Raw genomic sequence first — 24,273 nt, forward strand, 5'->3', positions numbered from 1 at the left:
TGGCTTGTATCTCAGTTGCCATAGGCTCTAGTGCTCTAGACAGTAGTTCAGTTCTGCTAACCTAGAGATATTAACATGTGGAAATAAAGTTGGCAACTTTTCCCCCACATGCCTTTTTTTAAACTTTTCCAAAACATTTAAAATGGATTATGAAATAAAATCTATTAAATACTCTAGCATATTACAAAAAGTGGTCATATATCCTTTATTCCCCACATTGATTTCTGAATGTTCTACAATTGATGGATTTTTATGTAAATACAGTATGTAGTATCAGAGCACTGTAATTCCTCTAGACCAGTGTTGTCAAACTTTGCCACTTTAAGATGAGTGGACTTCAATTCCCAGAATTCCCCAGCCAGCATGGCATGCTGGTTGGGGAATTCTGGGAATTGAAGTCCACTCATCTTAAAGTGGCCACGTTTGGACAACACTGCTCTAGACAGAGAACAAACTCAACTGAAAGAAGAAGTGCATTTCTTTCTGCAGGTGACATTACATTTATTTAAATAAGAGAGACTCAGTCCTTCCTTGTTCATGAATTTTTGTCCTCTTAATCTAGAGGTTGGTGGATCTATTCTTATCTTCCATTAGGTTTCAAAGTACTGAGAATGGAATAGCAGTCATTTATTTATTTGGGTATATTTTATACAAATTAATGTATATATTTCGATTTTCCTCAAAGTTCTGATTTTCTAAAAATAATGGCAAAACCTCAGGCTTCTTTTATCGTACTGTATCAAAATGCCTGGATATTTTAAATTCACCAACTAATCTGTCTCCCCACTTATCCACACAGTCCACTCTCTTGCCTGTAATTGCATATAGATCTAAAGCATGGCTGCAGCTAATCTTCATATATTGTGCCCTAGCTGCTGTTTTCAGGTCTTCATTTATTAGGAAAGGAAAGGATTCCAGCTGTTTTTTATCCATCACTATTCTTCTTTTGTGATTTGATCTTTCTTGATTAGGTCATTGAGGGTTCTCTTGATCTGGTTTTAGAAAGAGATCATTCTCTAGCCACACCTATAAAACCTACCTTGCCTCTAGTTTGAAATTCCTAATCAGTTTCTCCCTAGTAACTTTGGGAACAGCTCAAGTGATTTTTCTAGCAATAGGTTAATTTGTGAGCTGTGCTGATTTTATTGGAGAGCAGTTGTTTACATGCTTTTCTGCACGTGGATTGAAATATCTGTTTCATATTGGTGGAAGTGTAAACCAGAGACATGTTATGCAAAATAATATATATTATTCATAGACTCTCTTCAACATATGCATAAAATAAGCCTGGATCTGTTTGCCATGAACTTGGTATTGGATGTAACTTTGGCAGGGCTGAATAGAAGAATGGGTGATGGATGGGACATTGGGGTGGGAAGGAGAAGAAGGAAAATGATGTGAAAATAGATCCTATATTTAGAAATTTGGCCTGCAATATTTTATGAAAAAGTTCAACTTCAATATTTGCAAGTTACTTCATCTTTGTACTTTTCAGGTACGCTCCCCAATGAAAAATGTAAACTGGTACTTTTTTTCATTTTTAGATGCCCTAATGTTTCCCCTTCTTTTCAAATACCAAGTCTACCTGAGATTGGCCAATGCACAGACAGTAGCTGTAAAGCCCCAATAGGAGGTAAGTATAAGATTAAACGCTTATCTAGTTATGGGATTTGTAGTGGTGGGGAATGCTTAACAAGAAATCTTACAGGAAAGTTGAATGAATCTTGCCCAGAGAAAGAAAAGGGAAACTAGTGACAGTTTTATGGAAGACCCAGGATTGTGAAATATTCAACCACAATTATCTCATCGTGAACCTTTTCTGGGATGCATATATATTTTTTCATTAATGAACTTCAGTCCTGTTTTCCATACAAGGAGCAAAACCAGTTTGCTATCCTTGTGCCACTGCCAGTGAGGCTGACTCTTGAGATGGAGAAAAGATGAATGTTCTGATAAAACAATGACTGGTTATTTGGAACTGGAATGCTAAGGACCCTATTACTCAGGGTAAATATGCTCCCTTTTGCTGACCCATGCTTAGAAAGTTATATGCAGAATGCCGCTTTCACTGTTGTTGGATAGGCCATTATTAAGATGTTCATAACTCTAACTGAATTATGTTGCATCAGCCTTGGAATCATTTCAGCCACTGTTATTTGAAGGGCTATATGAAGTTACAGCTTGCAATGGAAATGTATAAACTACATGGCCCAGACCATTTAGTATTTAGAAGCACTCCAGTACATTTAACACAGTGTTTCTCAACCTTGGCAACTTTAAGATGTGTGGACTTCAACTCCCAGAATTCCCCAGTCAGCATGGGAGTTGAAGTTCACACATCTTAAAGTTGCAAAGGCTGAGAAACACTGATCTAACATCTCATTTTCTAAATTAGATATAGTTGCAGAAGTAGCCATATGGTGATCTCATTCCAGCTACTTTATGATGACCACATAAATTTTGCTTCACTTTCCTGATGGAGAGCTCCTGGTAGTACCAAGGGTCAATGTGGTGTAGGGGTTAAAATGTTAGATAAGATTAGATAAGACCCGTGGAACAGCTCTTTCCTGTCAGGTTCATGTACTCCTGTTACCTCCAACCACCGTTATGTTTAATCTTTTTTCCTCTTTTGTCTTTTTCTTTTTCTTTTCAGCATGTTTAGTATATTTTTGATAAAGGCATCCCTTTGCTTCCACATTAATAAGTGGATTTCTGCCTTCTTTAATTAAACTTTCCTTTGTGAGAATGATATGGTGAAGGTAACTATTCATACCTTCTCAGAGATGATTGTCAGTTAGTTTGGTTTTAATCAAGCAGTTAAATCAAGCAGTTAAATCAAGCAGCAAGAGAAGTAGAGTTGAAGTTGTGCCATGTCTGAAAATTGCCAGACTGTTGAGCTGTTCCACATCTATATTTGAATGTGTGTGTGCAGACATATAATGAAAGTACTTTTCCTTAGAAAAACATGAGCTTGGATCTTCCTCTTTCCTACTGTTGCAGTTCTAAAAAAAGTCTTAGAGGACTTTTTTTTTTTCACTAGCAGAAGCATGGAAGCCATTTTTTAAACAACTAATTGCAGTTCTTGGCATTTCTAAAAATCTGCATCCTGCCACTGGGATTTGCTGCTGATTCAAAAGTTATTTCATTGGCAAAAGGTTAAGTTAGGATGTAACTTGTATTTGTTATTAGGGAAGGTTTTAATGTAGTAATGCTGAAATGTAAGATTAATTTCTCTGTTTCTAGGAAGAACAATCTGATCAAATCTTATGATAATTGTGCACTTTCTCCCTCCCCACCCCTTTCTTTCTGACCTAAAGTTCTCTATCCACAATATAAGGCATTTTGATTTAATTTATTTTATTTTTTTGCATGGCAGAATGAGTGAAAGGAACATCCAAAGTTTGAGCAAAGGGGTATTGGTGCTCTCTCTCTGCCTTATAATGCTTTGGGGAAGGCTGACACTGGCCTCATCATATCACAGAAGCCATTCAGGTAAGCCACATTATTTCTTTTATTTTAAATATGCAGTGTTTAATAGAACACTGTGCTTCATTCTTTCTCATCCTGCTGCCTTCCAGAGATATTACAACTACAGCTCTCTGAAGTGTTAATTAGCTTTGTTAATAATCAAGTGGGTTGGGAAGACTAGAAGTTGCAATACCTATGCATCTACAGATTGGGGTAGGCTACTGTGTTTGTCACTGGAGCTTTTGACTAGCTGTATCTGTGTGGTATTCTATTAATCTGGCTGTGTGTAGATTCTGTGTGTAGAGTCATGAGAGACTCTTGGTAGAGTTTCCCCAAAGGATGAAAAGATAATGTTGAGGTGTACAAATGAATGGTTCTTGAGAAGTATGTTCTGCTGTGAGAAACATAATATGCAGAATGCACCCATTATTTTAAAAAATTTTTAGTCACAGTTCATTCTTTCAGGAAATCTTGTAGTTGCAAAATAGGTATGCATGCTTTTGATTTGATTGATTAATTGATTGATTATGTTCCATCAAGTTATTTTCAACTCCTAGCAACCACATAGATAGATTTTCTCCATGATGAACTATCCCTAGCCTGTTCTTTCATGCCTTCCAATGGTACATGTCACAGGCTAGGAGGGCCTTTGCACGACTTCGTGTTGTGCGAGTTACGTCCCTTCCTGGATCAGGAGGGCCTCTGCACAGTCACTCATGCCCTGGTCACCTCCGGGTTGGACTACTGTAATGCGCTCTACATGGGGCTACCCTTGAAGAGTATCCAGAAGCTACAGCTGGTACAGAATGCAGCGGCGCGGACAGTTCTTAATGCCCCTAGGAGGGCCGTATAACACCCCTGTTGCGTGAGCTGCATTGGTTGCCAGTTTGTTTCCGGGTCCAATTCAAGGTGTTGGTCATCACCTTTAAAGCCCTTCATGGCATGGGACCAGGTTATCTGAGGAACTGCCTCGCCCCGGTCATCTCAGCCCGCCCCACTCGGTCCAGCAGAAGGGGCAGATTGCAGACCCCACCTGTCAAGGAATTTCGATTGGTGGGGTCTAGGCAGAGAGCCTTTTCTGCTGTAGCGCCCGCCCTATGGAACATCTTGCTGCCTGAGGTGCGGTGTGCCCTCTCCCTCATGGCCTTCAGGAAAGAGATCAAATCCTGGCTCTGCCAGAAGGCTTGGGGGCCAGAGGGGGGCCCGCACCTATGGAGATGGCTGGTGGGTTGAGGGGTGGCCCCCCCCCAGCATCTTACAGGTTTTTTAGGGCCAAATTATAGGAGGTTTTTAGGCCATTTTTATATATGTTTTTAACTATTTATAGATTATGTCTATGACTGGAGAGTCCTGTGTTTTTTATTATTATTGTGAGCCGCCCAGAGTCACCCATTGGGGGAGATGGGCGGCATACAAATTTGAAAAATAAATAAAATAATAAATAAATAAATAACCTACTTTTCCTTTTGATGTTAGAGCACTTGCTTCTTAAGCAGAAGGTTTCAGGTTTGATCCTTGAGATCTTCCATTGGTTGGAAAGACACTAGTGAGAATTACTGAAAAAAAACCCTTAACAGATAATACTGAGTTAGATGGGTTAGGTACTTATTTCATACAAAGTAGTCATCTGAGTTTCCATATGAGTGTGAATCACTTGTGAGCCCACGTATAAACAAGGATATTATAAAAAGTCACAGTATGTACTTAGGATAGAGGGGTATAACCTGAGATGCCAGGAACATATGTGGCCCCATAGAAGACTTGAGTACAGTCCGCAGAAACCTCCAAACTCTAATTCTTCATATGACAAAAATGGAATATTATTAAATACATGACTGGAGAATAGAATAATTCTTTTGGCTCTGTTAATATAAGCAAGCTGAAATTTTATTTATTTATTTACAGGACATATATGGCCGCCTATCTCATATAATGACTCTAGGTGACTCACAATAATCTATGAAAACATGGTTAAAAACAAAAGTATTCTTCCCCCCAGGTGCCAGACCAAACATCCTCATAGCTTAACCCCCATCCTAGCCCAGTGCTTGGGGGAAGAGCCAGGTCTTCACAGCCCTCTGGAAAGCTTAAAGGTTAGGGATCCCTTGGATCTCAGGTGGGAGGCTGTTCCAAAGGGCTGAAATGAATTAAATCTATTTGTCCTATTCCACCCATCTCTTTCTTGGAGTTGTGTACTCCTGACTCAGGATTTATTCAGGCAATGAACTGAATAAACATTGGTGGGGGAAATCTAGTTTCCAGCTGAGTTCTTCTTCCTCTTTCATGTTTTCTCTGTTTTACAAATTTATGCTGCCTAAGGACTGTTTCTGTCAACATTCTTCCCCTTGCCATATGCTCTCAATATGAGTTGGGCTTTGAAAATTGACCATCAGGTCCTTTTCTGTCATTCAAGTCCATTTCATCTGAATTTTTTTCTTCCTTCAGGGTTCCAAATTTGTGATAACTGGTAATTAAGAGAAGTTTTCGAGAGCCCCTCTGTAATAACCAAGGAAGGTCAACTAGCCATTAGTTAAGCCTGGGATTTGCAAAGACAAAACAAAAAACCTAAATAGATATAAAATTTAAAAAGTGGTGCTATAAATTTTTAGTTTTCACTTGAGAATAGGAATATTAGCATACATAGCTACTTATGTTATTAAGAGCATAAATCAGAAGTTCATAAGTATGCTATTAACAATGGGGTGAATTTCAGGTGTGTGTGGGATAAATGTCAAAGGTGTATGGTGGAATTTGAATTTTTCAAAAGTGGATACTTTTTTACATAATTAACACAATAGTATTCATTTATCTTTTATGCTAAAAACGTATTCTGCCATCTCTGAACTCTGTACTGTGACCTATAGGGACAGGAAGTTCAGGGAATAATAACTGCAGAGAATTTCTGTCTGAAACTTGCTTTCCCTTGTGGCTTCATGCTGTAGGTAGCCATTAAAAGTGAATTACCATTTTGGGTAGTTAGGAAAATGGTTTTGTCTGTACGGGCGAGGGAGCCTTTTTGGTTTACTTGCAGGTGCCTAAATCCCATTGCTGCTGTCTAGCACAGGGTTTTTCAACCTTAGCAACTTTAAGACATGTGGACTTCAACTCCCAGAATTCCCCAGCCAGCCATCTTAAAGTTGCCAAGGTTGAGAAACACTGATCTAGCATGTATCTTGGAGTGTGGTAGGAATTTATAAAGAGTAGACATATGGGGAGAGGGATGTAAAGGGAGTGGGAGATGGTGGAGGGTGGGAGAGAGAGATCAGGAAAGGCATAATAAGTACCTGTCTGAAGAGAGAGAAAAAGCAAATGCTCCTTGAGTCTCAGAGGTATAAATTGTAAATACAGTTCTGTCATTTTTCATATACAAGTTATTTTCTAATTCTCATTTGAAAGCAAAGTCCTCTCTCTTGATGAGAGACAGCTGATGGAAATTGGGTTAAGAAATTCAGTTTTGAATTCCAGGCATGTCTGTTGCATATTTGTATCTGCATAAAAGTGATATTTCTAAAGTAATTCTGCTTCAGTGCTTCTTTTCTGACCATAACAGGCTTTTGATGCAGCAGAGCTTTTCAACAAAGGAAGAGGAGCCTATGAACTCTTGGTTTTGCTGCATTTTTTGGCTTCCTTACATGAGGCATTCTTCCAAATTGCTTTTGTGTTTAATGACCTAATGTCAGAGGGCCAATTTTATTTCTTGTGCTCTATGAAAGACACAACGGTGTTGAAAAAATGTTCCAGGAGTTGTGCAGTAGCTCTGTATTTTCTTTGAAATGTATTAGCATATGCTACAATTACTAGCGGGAGTACTTGGATATAGTTGCAAGAGAAGCTGAAGACACTGAAGATGTTGCACTGTAAAAAGTTAAAAAAAAAATCTCAGCTTCATAAGTATGTGGAAGGGAGTCTTGCTTAGAAACCCATATCAATCTTCCTAAGCATTTCCAAGGGTGAGTGGGACCAAATAAAATTAAAATTGTAGCCCAGGCATGCAATGCTGCAATGCATCCTCAAATGAATGTATTTACTTCCTATGGCTATGGCTTTCCAAGATGACAGTAATACAGCACACAGAACATTCCAGTTTTGAGTAGTGGTGGTGCCTACATTATTTATAGGAAGGTTGGGTGCAAGGGGGCCAACGCTTAATGTTTTTTTGGGGGGGGGGATTTGTAGGAGGAACATTGGTTTTCTAAACTATATAAATATGACAAATAAATAAATAAACAAACTGTATTATGCCTATTTTATGATATACACTACAGTTTCCATATTTTTCCAATCGCAAAATATCAGAAAATTGTGCCTTCAGTTTTCGGTTGTCATGGACAGAAAAAGGGGAGCGGAGGATAGGCTGCCCATTGCCCATCCTTGGTTTATAGATAGTTCTCCCTTTTTAACAGAGTTGGTATGATTATGCAGTTCAGTCCATAACCAGATGAAAAAGTTCATGTGAATTGACACTCTGGGTCTATGTTTCCACTGGTGATGTCTTGACATAAAAAGTAATACTTTGTCACTCAAGCAAGGTCACCAGTTCCTTAGCTAAACTATTAAACTGCCTTAAATTATGTTTATTTGAGAACTTGTAATTTTGTCTATCTCTGTAAGGCCAGCCATCCTCACTGTGATAGATATTTGTCAGTCAGTTTTTTGTCTAAAAGCTAAAAGCTAAGGTGGTTGAGAAGGGGGTGGCACTGCAGCTCCAAAGGATTTTGGATGATACGGATTATCTGGACCCCTTTCAGTCAGGTTTCAGGCCCGGATATGGAACAGAAACAGCATTGGTCGCACTTATGGATGATCTCTGGCAGGAGTGGGATGGAGATGGTAGATCCATCCTGGCTGTCCTTGACCTCTCAGCAGCTTTCAATACTGTTGACCATGATATCCTTCTGGACTGACTCAGGGAGTTGGGGGTGGGCGGTGTAGTCTTGCGTTGGTTCGCCTCCTTCCTCCAGGTCCAGTCCCAGTCAGTGTTGATGGAGGAGAGATCGGGCTCGCGGCCTCTCCTTTATGGGGTGCTGCAGGGTTCGGTACTCTCTCCTCTCCTTTTTAACAGCTACATGAAACTGCTGGGTGAGATCATCCGTCTCCACGGGATGAGGTATCTTCAGTATGCCAATGATACTCAGTTATACATCTCCATCCCAGGGGAAGTAAGTGATGCTGTGGCTGCCCTTTCCAGGTGCCTGGAGGCTGTGGGGGTCTGGATGGGGAACAACAGGCTTCAGCTGAACCTTGGCAAGACGGAGTGGCTGTGGGTTAATGGCCCCTCGGCCCCTAGGAATTTGCCATCTTCGGTTCTGGATGGGGTTGCACTGCCCCAGACAGACCTGGTGCGTAACTTGTGGGTCCTCTTGGACTCACGACTCCTGCTCAAAGAGCAGGTGGCAGTTGTGGCCAAGAGGGCCTTTGTGCAACTTCGTGTTATCCACCAATTACGCTCTTTCCTGGACTGAGAGGCCCTTCGAACGGTCACTGATGCCCTGGTCAACTCCCATATAAACTATTGTAATGTGCTCTACATGGGGCTACCCTTGAAGAGTATCCGGAAGCTTCAGCTGGTCCAGAATGCAGCTGTGTGGGCGATCTTAGGTGCATTAAGATCAGCACATATAACACCTTTGCTCCGTGAGCTGCATTGGGTGCCAGTTTGCTTCCGGGTCCAATTCAAGGTGTTGGTTATCACCTTTAAAGCCCTACATGGCATGGGTCCAGGGTACCTGAAGGACCGTCTCATCCCCGTTACATCAACCCATCCCACCCGGTCATGCAGAGAGGGCATACTACGGACCCCGTCTGCAAGAGAATTTCATCCAACGGGGTCCAGGAGGCAAGCCTTCTCTGCAGCAGCCCCTGCCCTTTGGAACATCCTTCCCCCAGAAGTGAGGTTGGCTCCCTCCCCATTAGATTTCAGAAAAAACTGAAGACCTGGTTCTGCCATTACGCATGGGGTGGGGATGGGAATAGTCAGTTTTGGGGTTGGCTGGTTCCCTAGTCTTACCTTTGACCGATATTATCTGGTCACAGGCTGAAATAATATCACCATCTCTTGTATTTTATTGTATTTAATACTTGTATTTTACATTTGTATTATTTATGTTTTTATTGATTTTAAATTGTTTTGTTGTGAACCGCCCAGAGTTCCTCCTTGTGGGGGAGTTGGGTGGTGATATAAATTTGACATATAAATAAATAAATAAATAAATAAATAATGCTACAGAAGCTGGTTCTGTCTTGATTTTTGGATCCTATGCAAAATTCAGTCCCCATCTAGTTACTGCCAGCTTTTCCATATACTCAGGGAGAGGTTTGGGCTATTTGTTTACATATTAAAACATGCTTTATAACAGTAGAAGAAGGAAACTCTAATATATGGGAGAAGAGAAAATGAAATGTGACTCCATGTATACTACTTTCATTCCCTATTCTATTTTTACCATTCATGCCCTTCCGTAGATAAATCAATTCTAATCTATTGCTTAAAACCAGCATAAAGTCCCATTTCAAATAACTAGCGAGAATCTATTTTCTTTCTACTCTTCCTAATTTATTGCCAGGTGCATATGAAGATAATTTTCTATCATGATGTCTGGAATTATTTTTTGGAGAGACTATAATTTGCTTAGGACATACAATTTTGCTAAATTATTCTCTGGATTAAGTTTATCAAGGAATTCCTTGGAATAAGATGCAGCAATTTGACTTTAGTTTGGGGAATATGATGTATAAGGCAAACATATTTTAAGGCAGAGCAGAGTTATAATGTTAAGGCAGTGTGATAGTTCAACAGTCTTTGCTCCAGCATAAGGAGTAGATGTATATACTGTGCTGCTGAAGATGAGTGAGACGGATAGTTTATTTATATAATGCAAAGTTTAATATATGTTGGATTCTAATAGTAGACCATAAGTAACCTTTGCAAATGTGGATTTCTCCTATATAATAGCTTCTGAGCATTTAAGGACTGCTTTGTACTTTATGGTTTTCATTTTTGTTGTTATTTAACTGCAGTGTCTACTGAATGTTCTAAGTGTGGAATAGAGATATCTGTGCATGTGTGTGCATGTATGTGTGTCTCTGAACATGTGATAAACATTTTCCTAGAGACCAAAACAGCAACAAAAAGGCAACAACATTAAAAAAGCCATTTTTAGTTAAACAATGATCAGTAAAAATAAACACTGTACTGTGATGAAGGCAGTGATCACAGGCAGAAGTTGTTGATTTAGGCAACCTTTTGCAACTTGAAAATTAATAAATCGTCTTAATGAGTCTAGATCCACCATTATTTCAGTCTCTTGATGTGCTTGTTTAAATGTGGTTGATTGTTGAAAGTAGTTATAGTGTCAATCTTTCTTTCTGCACTCTTTCAGTTTTGCCTGTTAGATCCAAATTCAGAAATCATATTAGGGGAAAAAATGTTCCAAGAGAGAATATATGTAGCTCGGGGTTGAACTGTGGAGTCCTTGGTGCTCTCTGAGCTTGGTTATTTGCTTGCAGATGTTGGATAATGAAATGTCTCCTAGTGCAAGCAAACAGCCAAGCTCAGAGAGCACCAAGGCCTCCACCAAAAAAAAAAAAAAAAAAAAAGTTTTTGAATGAAAATGCTTTAACTGAAAGAAGATGTCTGAAGAAGCCAACAGATTTGATAATTACTTCAATTTTTAAACTTCCACGCATCAAACCTAGTTCTTTCTAAATGCTGTAGAATTAGCAATTAATATCTTATTTATTTTTATTTAATGATCTATATCCTGCCTTTCTGTTCATTGGGTATCTGTCCCCTAATTCCCCCAATCCCCAGCTCTCACAGATTGATTTAAAAAATAATTCAAACACAAGAAATTGGGGAGAAGACCTTATTTTCCAGGCTAGCCTGACCTTGGAAATCAAGCTGAGAATTGCAGGAACCTTGGTGAAAGTCATATCACAACATCCCTGATTCATGACCCATGTGCTAGAGATGAAACACATCAAGACATTGGGTATCCCTCCTTTTCTCTTTCTGGAGCCATAGCTTGTTTGGTAGTACCCTAACTGGATAAATACATGCTTTAAAGGAAATGTGAGATAAAATCTTTTCAAGTTTGGATGTTAATTTTAGAGAAGAATTAGAGAATGCCATAAAGTAAGCATCATCACTGAGCCAAGATGTTGAACTGTATTTCTTACCCGGGTGGACCTAGTAATCCTTAAGATCTCTACTGCAAAAGTAATTGTAGAATTACTTTTCTGTTTCTATTTCCAAAGTGCGTGTAAGCAGCCCTTCAGTGGTATTTAGAATATTGGATGCTAAAAACTGTGAAGACATAATCATGGGCCATTTTTCAGGAGAATACCAACTATTCTTCATGGTGACAAGCACTAGTGCATATATACTTCCAGTATTTTTGTTTTTATTAGTTTACTCTGTCAGAACATACATAAATGATAATGGGACATACTTTACTCTGCTTCATCTCCTACTTCCCTGCAGGGGTATTAACTAGTTTTGCTGTATGGTCTTTTTTAGGCCCCATATTATAAAGGGTGACAGGTCACCATAATTCCATTTATTCCTATTTCATAACTGTTATCCCCTCCATTTTTCTTGCCTTTTTCTTTTGGATTAGCAACTGGGAAGTATGTGTGAAGTTGTATGCTGCCAGATATCCCCAGTGTTTTCTAGTAAAGGTGTGGGATAGTTTTTGATAAAAATTATCTTTACACATTGGTATATTTATAACTGTTTTGTAAACCGCCTAGAGTCATTCAACAAGATGGAAGGTGACAAATTCGATATATAAATAAATATAAATAAATAAATAATTTTGATTAGAATTTCCATCAGCAGGTGGGGCCCAGGGGGAGAGCATTCTCTCCCATTGCCCCCGCCTTTGGAATATTCTCCCCCTAGAGGTGCGGCAGGCCCCTACCCTCCCAGCTTTCGGGAAAAGACTAAAGGCCTGGCTCTGCCAGCGTGCATGGGGCAGTAAGAGTTCTAATCAGTCCCAGGGGTGGCTGGAGCCCTGATGACAGTCCCTGAACTACTTGCCAGTTCCATCAATTCTTGGAATTTATTTATTATTTATTTAAGACTGTTTTTATATTGTATTTTAATTGATTTTTATCTTCTCTGTAAACTGTCCAGAGTTGCTTTTTAATGAGATGGGCAGGGGCAAATTTGATATATAAATAAAAATAAATAAAAATTTGGAAGCTTGGAAGAGAATTCTGTTGAAAAATGTCTTCCTTCTTGAATAGAAACTATTGGTTATTTAACTTTAATATTTTATCTGGTATATAGGTATGTTTATATGTGTATGTATTACATCTTGTCCTTACTTATTACATTGTACATTTATTTTTTTTTCATTCTGTGCTTTATGCTTAGCTTTTATGTGCAAAAGAGTGTATGTGTTCAATGGCTATATGAATTCAGCAGCAGAACTAATAATAAAACCTTGATTTGAAGTGAATTCCAGTTGTGAATATGTAGAATAAAATAGAATGGGCACATTTTTTACACATAATTGGGTCTCTGTATATACAGATCTGTATAGCTTTATTTATGGCTATGTAATAGCATCTTACCAGCATGATAGACATTCACTCAGTTATAAACTCGTATAAACTGTGGTGAAAGAGATGAGTAAAATTATCATTTTGTAAGGATTTGCAATATGCTCTGCAAAGCTGATATGAAAAGTTGATAACCCCTTTTCTCTACACTTAGTTAAGGTGTAGTAATGGCAAGCAATAAAAACATTTCTTGTTCCCTCTAGTAACTATTGAATAATATATATGTTCAGGCATAAATGAGTTTAAAACTTTAATTATTCATTGAATATTAGTAGTAGCATGGTACCATGCCAAGCACGGAATACAAATTTCTCACTTGGCAGTCAGCTTTGGAGAAATGTAGCAGAATTAAGGTTTCTGATTTGAGAATTGATTATCAGGTAATTAAGGAACTGAATTCTGTCAAATATTAAGTCCTAATATTGAGAGGTTTAGATTGATTATCAATGTTGTGGTAGAACTGAGTGAGAGAAAGAGATGTAATAATGAGAAAGTCTACAAATATATGCTGGAAAGCAGTCGTCCCCAATCTCATATCTTCCAATGTGTTAGACTACAACTTACGCATACTCTAGCCAGCTAGTTGGAGTAATGTGTTACAGTTCTCATAATTTTCATTTAGTCTAACACATTTGGAGGACTCTAGCTATAAAGGAATGGAGAACCTGTCAGATCATCTCATTTGGCCTGTGGGAAACACTTTTGCCTTCTCTCTATGTTGCTGGCTCTTAACATTTTTCTGCAGGTTCATTCCACTCATATTTTTGGGAAGAAATGCTATCATGCTTTAGCACATTTAACAGAGCTTCTGCACTGAGGAAGCCATGAAACATCTCTTGCCATTCACCAGTTGGACAATGCATGTGGTGAATAAACTTCTCTAGGAGCTATCCTGTACTTTCTCTGGTCAAAAACAAGAATAGGTTTTAAAGACCTTATAGTATCACAGCTATTTCCACTGCTTGCTTTAGAGATATTTATTCAAATGCCAAATGCTGGGAGATCTATTTACTATAAATTCAATTAAGATTTAGAAACCACACATTATTTTGATACATGCATCCCTCGATGGCATGACATCTATGGCTAGGGCATGCAGGGTTATGCCCAAAAATGCAGTGATATAACTGGGTAGGAGTTGGGCCATTTTTGTGCATTGGGGAAAGGAATAGGCTTTAAGGTTGCAAATGGGCATATTTTGCTTCACAAATGTATATCTTCTCTATGGTCGCTCTTACTTTGCAAAACATATATTGCCCAAAGTTGTTAATTTTGCTTTCAAATTTTAGCAGTACTATATGATCTCTGGGGATGCAAAATGGAGATTGGAAAATTACATGTGATGGTCAGGCTGTAGATTGCGCAATGTTGTTGTAAATTCTTGGTTATAATTTAGTTTGTTTTTCCTGCTTCACTGTTTTGTTTTGGTTTTTTTGTCTGCTGCCACCCCTCCTCACCACTATATTGTTTTCCCTATAATTCCTTCTTTGGTTTGGCTTTCATTTCAATTCCAGAGATTGTATGATGGATCAGGTCCCGTTTTTGCTGTTTCTCACTCCTCTTCCTGTCCCTCCTACCACAAGACAACAGGGTAAAAATCAGTTCGCTGGTTTGTACATCACTTGCAATATAGTGACCAGAACTGTGTAATGAATAGTTCATTCAGCTATTTTATTTTTCAACATTTACCCAGCATGTTAATATGGGATGTATTACTAAATGATTCCAGGGAAGCATGTTATATCAACTCAAAGATCCTTAAGCTTACTGCATGATTTGCCATACATTTGCTATACATCTGCAAGTATTTCTGAGTCCGAGTTTGTACAAAGCAGCAATAAAGAGACTGCCATTTCTTTGTTGACTTACACTATTGACTTAAGGAAAGCTTGGTAGAGCCAGGAATGGATTTTTATATGGAAGGATTGGGATCTGCATCTGCCAGGGGTATTCTGAGAAAAATCCTGTGTTCAGAAGCCTTTCACTTTTGTACCGGGTTCTAGTTGATGATTTTTGGGATTCTAGGAAATAAAAGTTAGGTCTTATGCACAATATGAATGAATGAATAAATGAATGAATGAATGAACGAACGAACGGATGGGTAATGATAAGGTAAACATAGCCTCACCAGGCTTGACTCCTGGTGACTGCATCTATGCAGCTTCCTTGGTAGCTGAATAGAAAGGGTTTGCTATTGCCTTCTTCTTGAATTTTTTGTTTGTTTGTTTCACTTCAAATCTAGCAAATAATCTTTGAATTTCCAGGTGGTCCCCCATTCAAGAACTAATCCAGATTAATCCTGCTTCTCTTTCAACAAAGACCAATTTCATCTAATCTCAAAAAAGCTACCACATTTGAAGGAGTAGTATGACAGAGCATGAAAATTGTTTATGTACATATTTATTTAAGCTATCTTAAGATAGCTCCCTATTCCCAAAGGAAGATCAGACAGAAAACAGCATTCCTCTTTGTTACCATATTCTTAATGAATCTGTTGACTTTCCTGTTTTATAGATAAATTGTTTTGCAGAGGTGGGAAACTAGTATTCCTTTTAGGTAAATACAGTAATGGACGAAAGGAGTATAGTAATTGATTTAAAATGTCTATGCAGGTATAGAGCTGTTTTTATTTCAAGAAAGATTTCTTGATCAAATGGCTCCTGTTAAATCTTCAAATACATAAATCTTTCTTAAAAAAAAACCTCACCCACCAGGGACTGACTGTGCAGCTGTCTGTATGCAAAACTGAGCTGAAACTTTGATTGATTTCAGAGGTGACACAAAGGAGAGAAGAACACAGAATGCCTCTCACTGCCAAAATGAGCATGCACATAGTCCCATCCTCAAGGGAATTTGGGACATTTCTTAATTGAAGGCAGCTTCACAAAATTTTCAACTGATTAAGTATGTTTTTTTATTAGTGTTCTGTTACTTCATTAATCATTCATAATGGATTTATATTATCAGGACCAACTGTGGGCGTTTTTGAGTACATGAATAGAAAAGTTCTCTACAAATTTACAATCTAATAGAAATCTGGAATTTAGAGGTACAGTATTCTCTGTTAGAGCTTTAACTTAGAATTTAAAAAACAAATCTGAATGGCATCATTATTTAAAAGTCTCACTGACTTTGATTTCAGCTGCTTGCTGTCCACATCAGTTGTTCACATTCATACTATTGCAGGGTAGCAGATATATTTTCATCCTGAAAAGCAACATATTTGTTAGCTGTAAATGCAGGTTCTCTGGCAAGGCTGTCTCATAGTTTCTGATATGAAATATATTAGGAGGAGGAGGAAGCAGCTGTGTATGCAGTAGGTCTGATATAGTGTTGTGCCTTTCAATCTTAAAACCACTGATTAATCAAGAAAACAACTTTTATTCTGGGCTCAAGCTTTACAGGTAGCCCCCGGGTTAAGAATGCCTGATTTAAGGATAACCCATAGTTAAGAATGGAGCCTATTGTAGCAAAATTTGAGTTAAATACACAATGATTCTAGTTAAATACATAATGGTTTGACTTCATTACATAATACTACTTATACAGTAGTATACAATAATACTGTTCTGGCTTAATACAAATTCAACTTAAGGACAGGTCTTGGGAATGGAACATGTTCTTAAACTGGGGACCACCAATATTGCCTTGACTTTATTGGTTTGTCCACCAGTCTAAAACAACCTTGCAGTCTTTTCTGTTTGACCTGGACTATACAGAACGGGGATGGACAGTCTTTTTGTGATCAGGAGGTACACTGTGAAATAAATAAGTGTATGTGTGTGAGAGAGTGTATGATGATGATAGCCCAAACCAATTCACTGCAGGCTGTAGGCTTCTTCACTGAAGGTTATGGATCATAATCTACTACACTGCAGGTTAGTAGTTAAATGTTTTTTATCTTCCCAACCTAGGGCTGAGAGATAGTGACTGGGCCAAAGTCACTCAGCCAATTTCAATGCCTAAGGGAGAATTAGAACTTGGATCTGCCCACTCCTAGTTCAGCATTTTAACTACTGTACCTTGCTGGTTTGTGTGTGTGCATGTCGTTTGTGTGTGTGTGTGTGTGTACATACTGTACATGTTTGATTATGCTCCATCAAATTGGTGTCAACTGTTAGCGACTACACAGATAGATTTTCTCCATGATGTGTACACATACACACACTCGTAAATAGTCCCTTAAAGGCCATAGTGGATGAGGAAGAAATGCTATGGTGTTATCAGGAGTGGAGCTGGGACTGTCTGTCTGTCTATCTATCTGTCTGTCTAGTAATCAATCAATCAATCAATCAATCAATCAATCAATCATCTGCTGGATTCATGTGCCACCAAGTTACACAGACTCATGATTGCTTACAAAAATCCACAATAAAACAGCCACAAAAATTACAGTTAAATGTCCAGAGTGATGACTGATTCAAATTATCCATGGTAATAATAGTTAAAACATCTACTAAAGACTAAAATGTTCATGGTACATAATGATAAAGTGTCCATGGTAAACAATAAAATACCCAGAGTAACCATAAGTAGCATTCAATCCATCATAGCCACAGCAATAACAATCCTAAGTACAGATATAAGAGGCAGAACAATCAGCCATCAAAGGCCCTCTGGATAGGTCATACTCAACCTCCTTCAAGGAAGTCTGGATGGTGGGGGCCAGTCTGATGTCACAAGGGAGTCTGTTCCACCGGGTTTGAGCCATTATGGAGAACATGATTGGTAACCAATGCAGGACCTTAAACTACTTTTTAATATATTCCTGGTGGTAAATACATGCCAGGAGATGGGCCGCTGCATTTTGCACCAACAGTAGTTTCCAGGTATTCTTCAAAGACAGCTTATGTGGAGTGTATTGCAATAGTTGAGCCATGTAATGAAAAGAGCATAAGCTATAACTGTGAGATCCTTGCACTCCAGGTAGCAGCAAGCTGAGGTTGAGCAAAGCCTCCCCTGACCATAGCTTCTACCTGCCCATTCATCAGTAGCAATGAGGCCAGGACAATCATACCACCACCACCCCCTTTGAGATATCTGGAAAAAGTTATAAGAAATTTAAACCCAGTGGGGACTTTAGAAACTATTTTATTTCATTCCCAACCAAAATGTATTTCCATGGGCTGCAACAGTATGGAAGAGCTACTTGTGTTGCCCACCCCTAATACTGAGACAGCTGATCTGAATTCTGCTAACAATCTAATTTAATTTGGTAATTAAATATGTTAATAGAATATATGGGTATACATTATATATGAAGATTAAAGTTAGATAACAGGTAGATTAAAGAGGATTCTATCTGACAGAAGGGACAAAGAACAACTCCATCACTTGACTCTGGAATTTCAAATGTCATCCATGATATAGCTTGAAAAAGAATTTCCCTAAACTGAGATTATTACTGCTTGGTTATAGTCTAGATTTCAATTTCTCTGTTTCTGCAAACACAATCCTGGCAGGACAAAAGTGCTGGTTGTTCAGAAACCATTTGGCTGTTGTTTGGCTCTGATGATTACCTTGAAAGAGCAGCACAGCAACTTGGGGCAGTTTTAGACTCCCAGCTAGGCAAGTGCAGGCCATGGATGAGGAACCTTTGCCCAGTTTGATTGATGCATCAATTGCAGCTCTACCTGGAGCATGAAGCCCTGGCAACAGGTACCCTGCCCTTATTACTTTTAGGACAGACTATTACAATGTGATATATGTGGGACTGCCTTTGAAGACTACTCAGAAGCCACAATTGGTACAAAGTGCAGCAGCCTGCCTTCTGGTAGGTGTGATTCACTGGGCTTACGTGTTGCTGGTGCTGTGGGGGCTGCACTGGTTGCCAGTAGGATTCCAAGTAAAACTCAAAGCACTGGGCATCACCTATAAAGGCACATATGGCTTAGCACCTAGGTTCTGAAAGGCCATCTACCCTGAATAGAGTTATGTTTCCCGACTAGAGTTGTTGAGAGTACACTCCTCATGGAGTGAGGAAACCATGCTTCTTGATATACTCTATCCCTATGGAAGATCTTGCCCTTGGAGCCTTGAATGGTACTCTGCCTGATGGTTATTGGAACAGCGGTCAGAATGGAATTGTTCTAGAGAACATACGGCAATTGATGTCACTGAATTGGACACAAGTTGTAGATTTTTATGTTATTGTTTTTTATTTTGTTTTTGCTAAACCACCAAGAATCCTTATGGAAGTCAGCAATATACAAATATTATAATAAATAAACAAACATATGGATACTATACTCTTTTAAAAATATTTTCAGTTTAATTTGAGCAGTTTTAATTGCTTTCAACCCTACAACAGCCACGTGGGAAGTTAAGTCCCACAACTTCATTCCCAGTTTGTGAATAAGAGACTGAGAAGGTGACAGTGTACTTTGTCCAAAAGCACAAGTAAATCCTCAACCTAGACATAAGCCATAAGTGTTCAAGCAGTGAGAAAGTAGACATTGGAAAAGTGGCTGGTCCAGCATTAAGAGTTAATAGAGCCAGGAATCATATCCTGTCATGTAAATAATCTTACATTTTACAGGCAGTCCTTGTTTAGCAACTGCCTCGTTTAGTGACTGTTCAGTTACGACAGTGATGAAAAACCAATTCTCACATTTATGAACTTCACAGGTTTGTAAAGCAAAGGAAAGCTGAAGTATGATAATAAGCACAGTTGTGGTTTCACTTAGTGACTGCTTCGTTTAATGACCGAGTTGCCGGTCCCAATTGTGGTTGCTAAATGAGGACTACATGTAATTCCATGCATAACTGCTTAAGTACTGACAATTTCACTATTTGGTTCAGAAACCGATTTGACATGGATTAGTTTTTGGATGATCTAATTTCTAAAATTGCATCATATATACAAAGGGTTGCCATATGTTCCTTTTATAGAGATAGTTCTACATTTGAAGAGCTTTCTGACTGAAGTTAAAATATATTTTTGGCACTTGCCAGAGAAGGAAGGAAGGAAGGGAAGGAACGAGGGAGGGAGGGAACAATTATATGGCTTTAGTTTTCTCCACTGACATAAGAAATGTTTCTATATAACTTATAGCATTGTATTTTTAAATATGCACCTGCAATTGCCATGATGTCCTCCTACTGATAAATCTTGTGAAAACTCTATGTTTGTTCATTTATTTACTTTGTTTGGGTGCTACCCATTCCTGGAGACTCTGGGCTAACAATCAGAAACATCACTGGGTCCCTCCACTAAAAAAAAAAAAAAAAATCCCCTAAAATAATAAATAAAAATCTCAAGTTCTTATGAATTTTTGTCATTTTGAATTGTTTTATTTTTTCATTTTATTGGTTTTTAAAAATGCAAGTTTGTAGAAAATAAACAGTAGATAAATAGAAATGAAGAAAGATATGCTAAAGAAAATTAATAAATGACAAAAGAAACAGAAACAAGAAATAGAAAGAAAAAAGGACTCCCTCCAAAATGTAAAAACCCAGAAAAAATGTAAAAAATGCCAGTACTAAATACAATGTGTATGTGTGTACATATATACATACATACATATATATACACACACACACCACACATGCACACACAAACATATATGTAGAAATCACTGGTTTACAAAAAAATACTTTGTAAATAGTAGTTAATATCAACTTGAAAAAGTTAATAAAATTACCTTAAAAATATCATAAATTTATAACAAAGAAGGACATATTGGTTTATTTCCTGATTATTTAAAAATATTTCCTTTTCCAAAATGGATAATTACACATTTCCAAAAGCAAATCTTTGATGTCTGGAATAGTATCACTTTTCTAATTCTCAGAATAATTCTTTTTGAACCTCCACATTCCCAGTACAACCATAATTCCTCAAAAGCCAGAATCAGATTCCAAAGTTTTGAGATATAATTCAATATCACATAAACATGTTTAACATTTAGGGATTTCCCCATAGATCTACTTATGTACATCAAAATGTACATATTCCAAAAGGATACCAGTAGTTCACAAGATCAGATCATATGAGTCAGTGAACCCTCAAATTTTTTCAACAAAGAAAATCTGATGTCCATCCTTTCCAATGCATTATTCAGTAGACTAGAAATATGAGTTTTTGATTAATCAATTTAAGTCTCAAATTCATTTGTACCAATTTAACATTTTTTTAAGGACTTGCAACCACTTGTGGCATTATCAGAAATTCCATTTCTTTAGTCCATGATTGATAATCCTCAGTATTAGCCACTTTAAAATGTTCTTTAACTTTTGGTAAAGCTGTGTTGTGGGTTTAACTTCTATCCTGGATTCCATCAGATGAAAAAGCACCTCAGATACTTTGAAATGGCCAAAGCATGTGGCCCTTATTAAGCCATTAAAGCATGATTAAATTGAAAATACTGCCATTGTTGTGAACGAGGGAGTCCAAATTCAGTTTGAAATTGAGAAAAATCCTTAAAGCAATCATTACTTAATAATTGATTTGAAATCACTACCCCACTTCTGCCCATACTTTCCAATAAAATATTTTTACCATCTATTTTTACTTTAGAGTTCTTCTAAATATTCACGAGTCTCAGTATCAAAATCTAATCTACGCTTAGCCCAAAGATTTCTTGCAACACACACGAAAACAGCTTTTCTACTGTATGTTTATCCAAGTATGGGAATAATAATAACGTTCCATCAAGGCCCATAAAGGATGATATTCTACTAAATTTTCATTCTACGTACTAATGGCTGATAAAATATAAGTCCAATGATATTTTTGCAAGTCTGGTAAATTAAAACCACCATGATCAGATTGTAATCTCAATTTAGCTGATGAAATTCTTGATAGTCTATTTTCCCAAGTAAATTTCCTACATAACTTACTGATCTGAAGAAAATATTTATTTGGATTAACATTGGGATCCTTTTGAAGACATAAATCAAATGAGGGACTATATTCATTTTTACAGCATTAATTTTGTCTCACAACTTAATGGAATTTTGGTCCATCTATTATTATTTCCACATATTTAGAAATATTTTTAGGAATATAAAGTCCCAAATATTTAAAATAATCAGTAGAAATCACAAAACCAAACTCTTTACATACTTGTGTTGGTACAGTATATTAGAACCTAAAGGAAGTAAGCGAGACTGAATTATTTTTTAAAATTCCTCTCTCTGTCTCACCCGCAAATTCAGATACTTCACTGTTTTTCTGTGCCTGTGACATCTCATGAAATTGTGCAGTGACACCAACTGCCTGAGAAGTTTCCTGACTGCTGACTTATAAATGCCCATATTGGACATTACATTTCATGCTAATCTAGGCCTCTTGTTCTCTTTTGGGTTTCTGCATTAGAGGTCATTTTAGTCGCACAGGAGAATATCCACCATGAAATTCATTTCATAATATGGAAATGGGTTTTTGTTTTAATTTCTTACAGAACTTTGTAGTCTGTCTGTTTTCTGATCTGTTTTGTCACCAAGCGATCGGGGAAGGCATTCGTGTCTTTGCAGAGAGGCGGATAATGCCGTCTAGGATGAGGGCATAAAAATGTCTTTGCTCAGTTTTAAAGGCCAGCTAGATTAGGATATGGCTTTAATTTTATTTGTCTATCCAGGATTCATGTGCTCTGTGCTTTTACAATGCATATATGCTTCTGCAAGATAAGAGTTTTCATTAAAAAAGATAGGGAAGATCAGGAGGGAAAATAACAGCTAAACTGGAGAGAAAAACATAGCATAGAGGGCAGGAAATTGTCCCCAGCTCTCCCATGGTTTCCTGCTGCTCAGCATTAACCACTTGCTCTGATTTGCCTTCTCAGACAGAACTGATAAACAGTTTCTTCCAGCTCAGCAAGAAAAGAAAAAAGAGGGGAGGCTTCAGGGAAAGACTGCTATCATTCTAATTATGCATCCTCTGTAGAGCAGGTCTTTCTCTTTGCGCAGATACTCAATATGAAATGAAAGCCCTAGATAGATCCTTGGAGCTTTGTCAGCTAGCATTAGCTGACATGATGGCGATAGCTGTAAACCTTAATCTGTATATTGCCATTATTATATCTTCTCCCAAACCATAACCATGCATGTGTTCAGCCATAGCAAAAGTGTGTGTGTGTGTGTGTGTAAGGTTTGTGCATGTACATATATAAAGTCCTGTTTTTAATGTGGTGTTTGAAAATGGGTGTAAACTCCTTTGTCTGCATTTTCATATCATGACAAGCCACGAGCCCTGACTTATTTAACCATTTTGAATTATTGAATAGTATTTGAAAGGTGAAAATAGTGTTATTTAAATGCTGTACATAGAATAACATTTTAAACTCAAAGGCTTTGTCCAGTGGTGTAAATCTGGGCCATGTATGGGATGAAATGTGAGCAGGAAGAGAGTGAAGGGAATCCCATGGCATGATGGATGTCTACTCCCATAACAATAGAGATAGATCAATAAATAGATCCATTTGCCTGAAGAGGTCCTGCTTCCATATCAAATGCACATTAACCTGTTTACTCTAAGCCTTCATACATTCAGCAGAAAGCCTTGAAGGGAAATGCTAAGCCCAGTCTCCCCTAACCTGGAACTGGGGAATGGTTGAGATGGAATCCTGCATATTTGAAGAATGTAAGGTAATGAAAAATTATTCTAAGTACATTTAATTCAATATATTCAACAAGTGGTTGGCCCAGACAAATGTTATAAACCATGATGACATTTTGTGTGTTATGTCATCACAGTGATGACTTGAATAACATGATGTCACAATTCATGTGATGTTACTTGCCCAGTTCTCTGGATGCCCATGTTTGTCAGTCTATCCAGACTGAGCACATCTAGTTGCATCTAGGTAGAATACATCCCATTTGTTTCCATTTGTTTAAAGATGTATATTTTACTTAATTGAATATACTACTTAAGATACCTTATATTAACATTTGGAAGCAATATAACAAAGTAAATGTATCAAGGTTTTTTTGTTTTTGTTTTTTTTGTACCAGATGAATATATTGACATGAAAAAGTAGTTTTTCTTGTTTGCTTATTAGGTTGTTAGGCCACTGCAATCTTATGACTCATAGTAATTGATTTGCAGCAATTTACAACAACAACAATAATTTATTAAACTTGCATGCTACCCAACTCTCAAAGACTCTGGGTGGTAAAAATCTCATATACACACACACACACACACACACACACACACTATATATGAGAATGGCACAATTCAAAAGGTGTTACATGACTTCTTTGACATTATGGAAGATGCTTGGCTGTATTTTT

General features: G+C 37.7%; 1 protein-coding gene across 1 annotated transcript in view; it reads left to right on the forward strand.

Annotated features, from left to right (window-relative positions):
- Window positions 1-24,273, forward strand: part of TAFA3 (TAFA chemokine like family member 3) — a 108,774-nt gene that overhangs the window by 36,826 nt on the left and 47,675 nt on the right. The window contains exons 2-3 of the mRNA XM_007422687.3: window positions 1,545-1,633; window positions 3,377-3,492. Of these exons, the coding sequence (XP_007422749.1) occupies window positions 3,378-3,492 (115 nt within the window). The 5' untranslated portion in view covers window positions 1,545-1,633; window position 3,377. The remainder of the gene's footprint in view (window positions 1-1,544; window positions 1,634-3,376; window positions 3,493-24,273) is intronic.

The sequence above is a fragment of the Python bivittatus genome, unplaced genomic scaffold, assembly GCF_059951505.1.
Source record: "Python bivittatus isolate LINGU-HERP-01145 unplaced genomic scaffold, Pbiv_v1 ctg000700_np1212, whole genome shotgun sequence".
Classification (NCBI taxonomy): Eukaryota; Metazoa; Chordata; class Lepidosauria; order Squamata; family Pythonidae; genus Python; species Python bivittatus.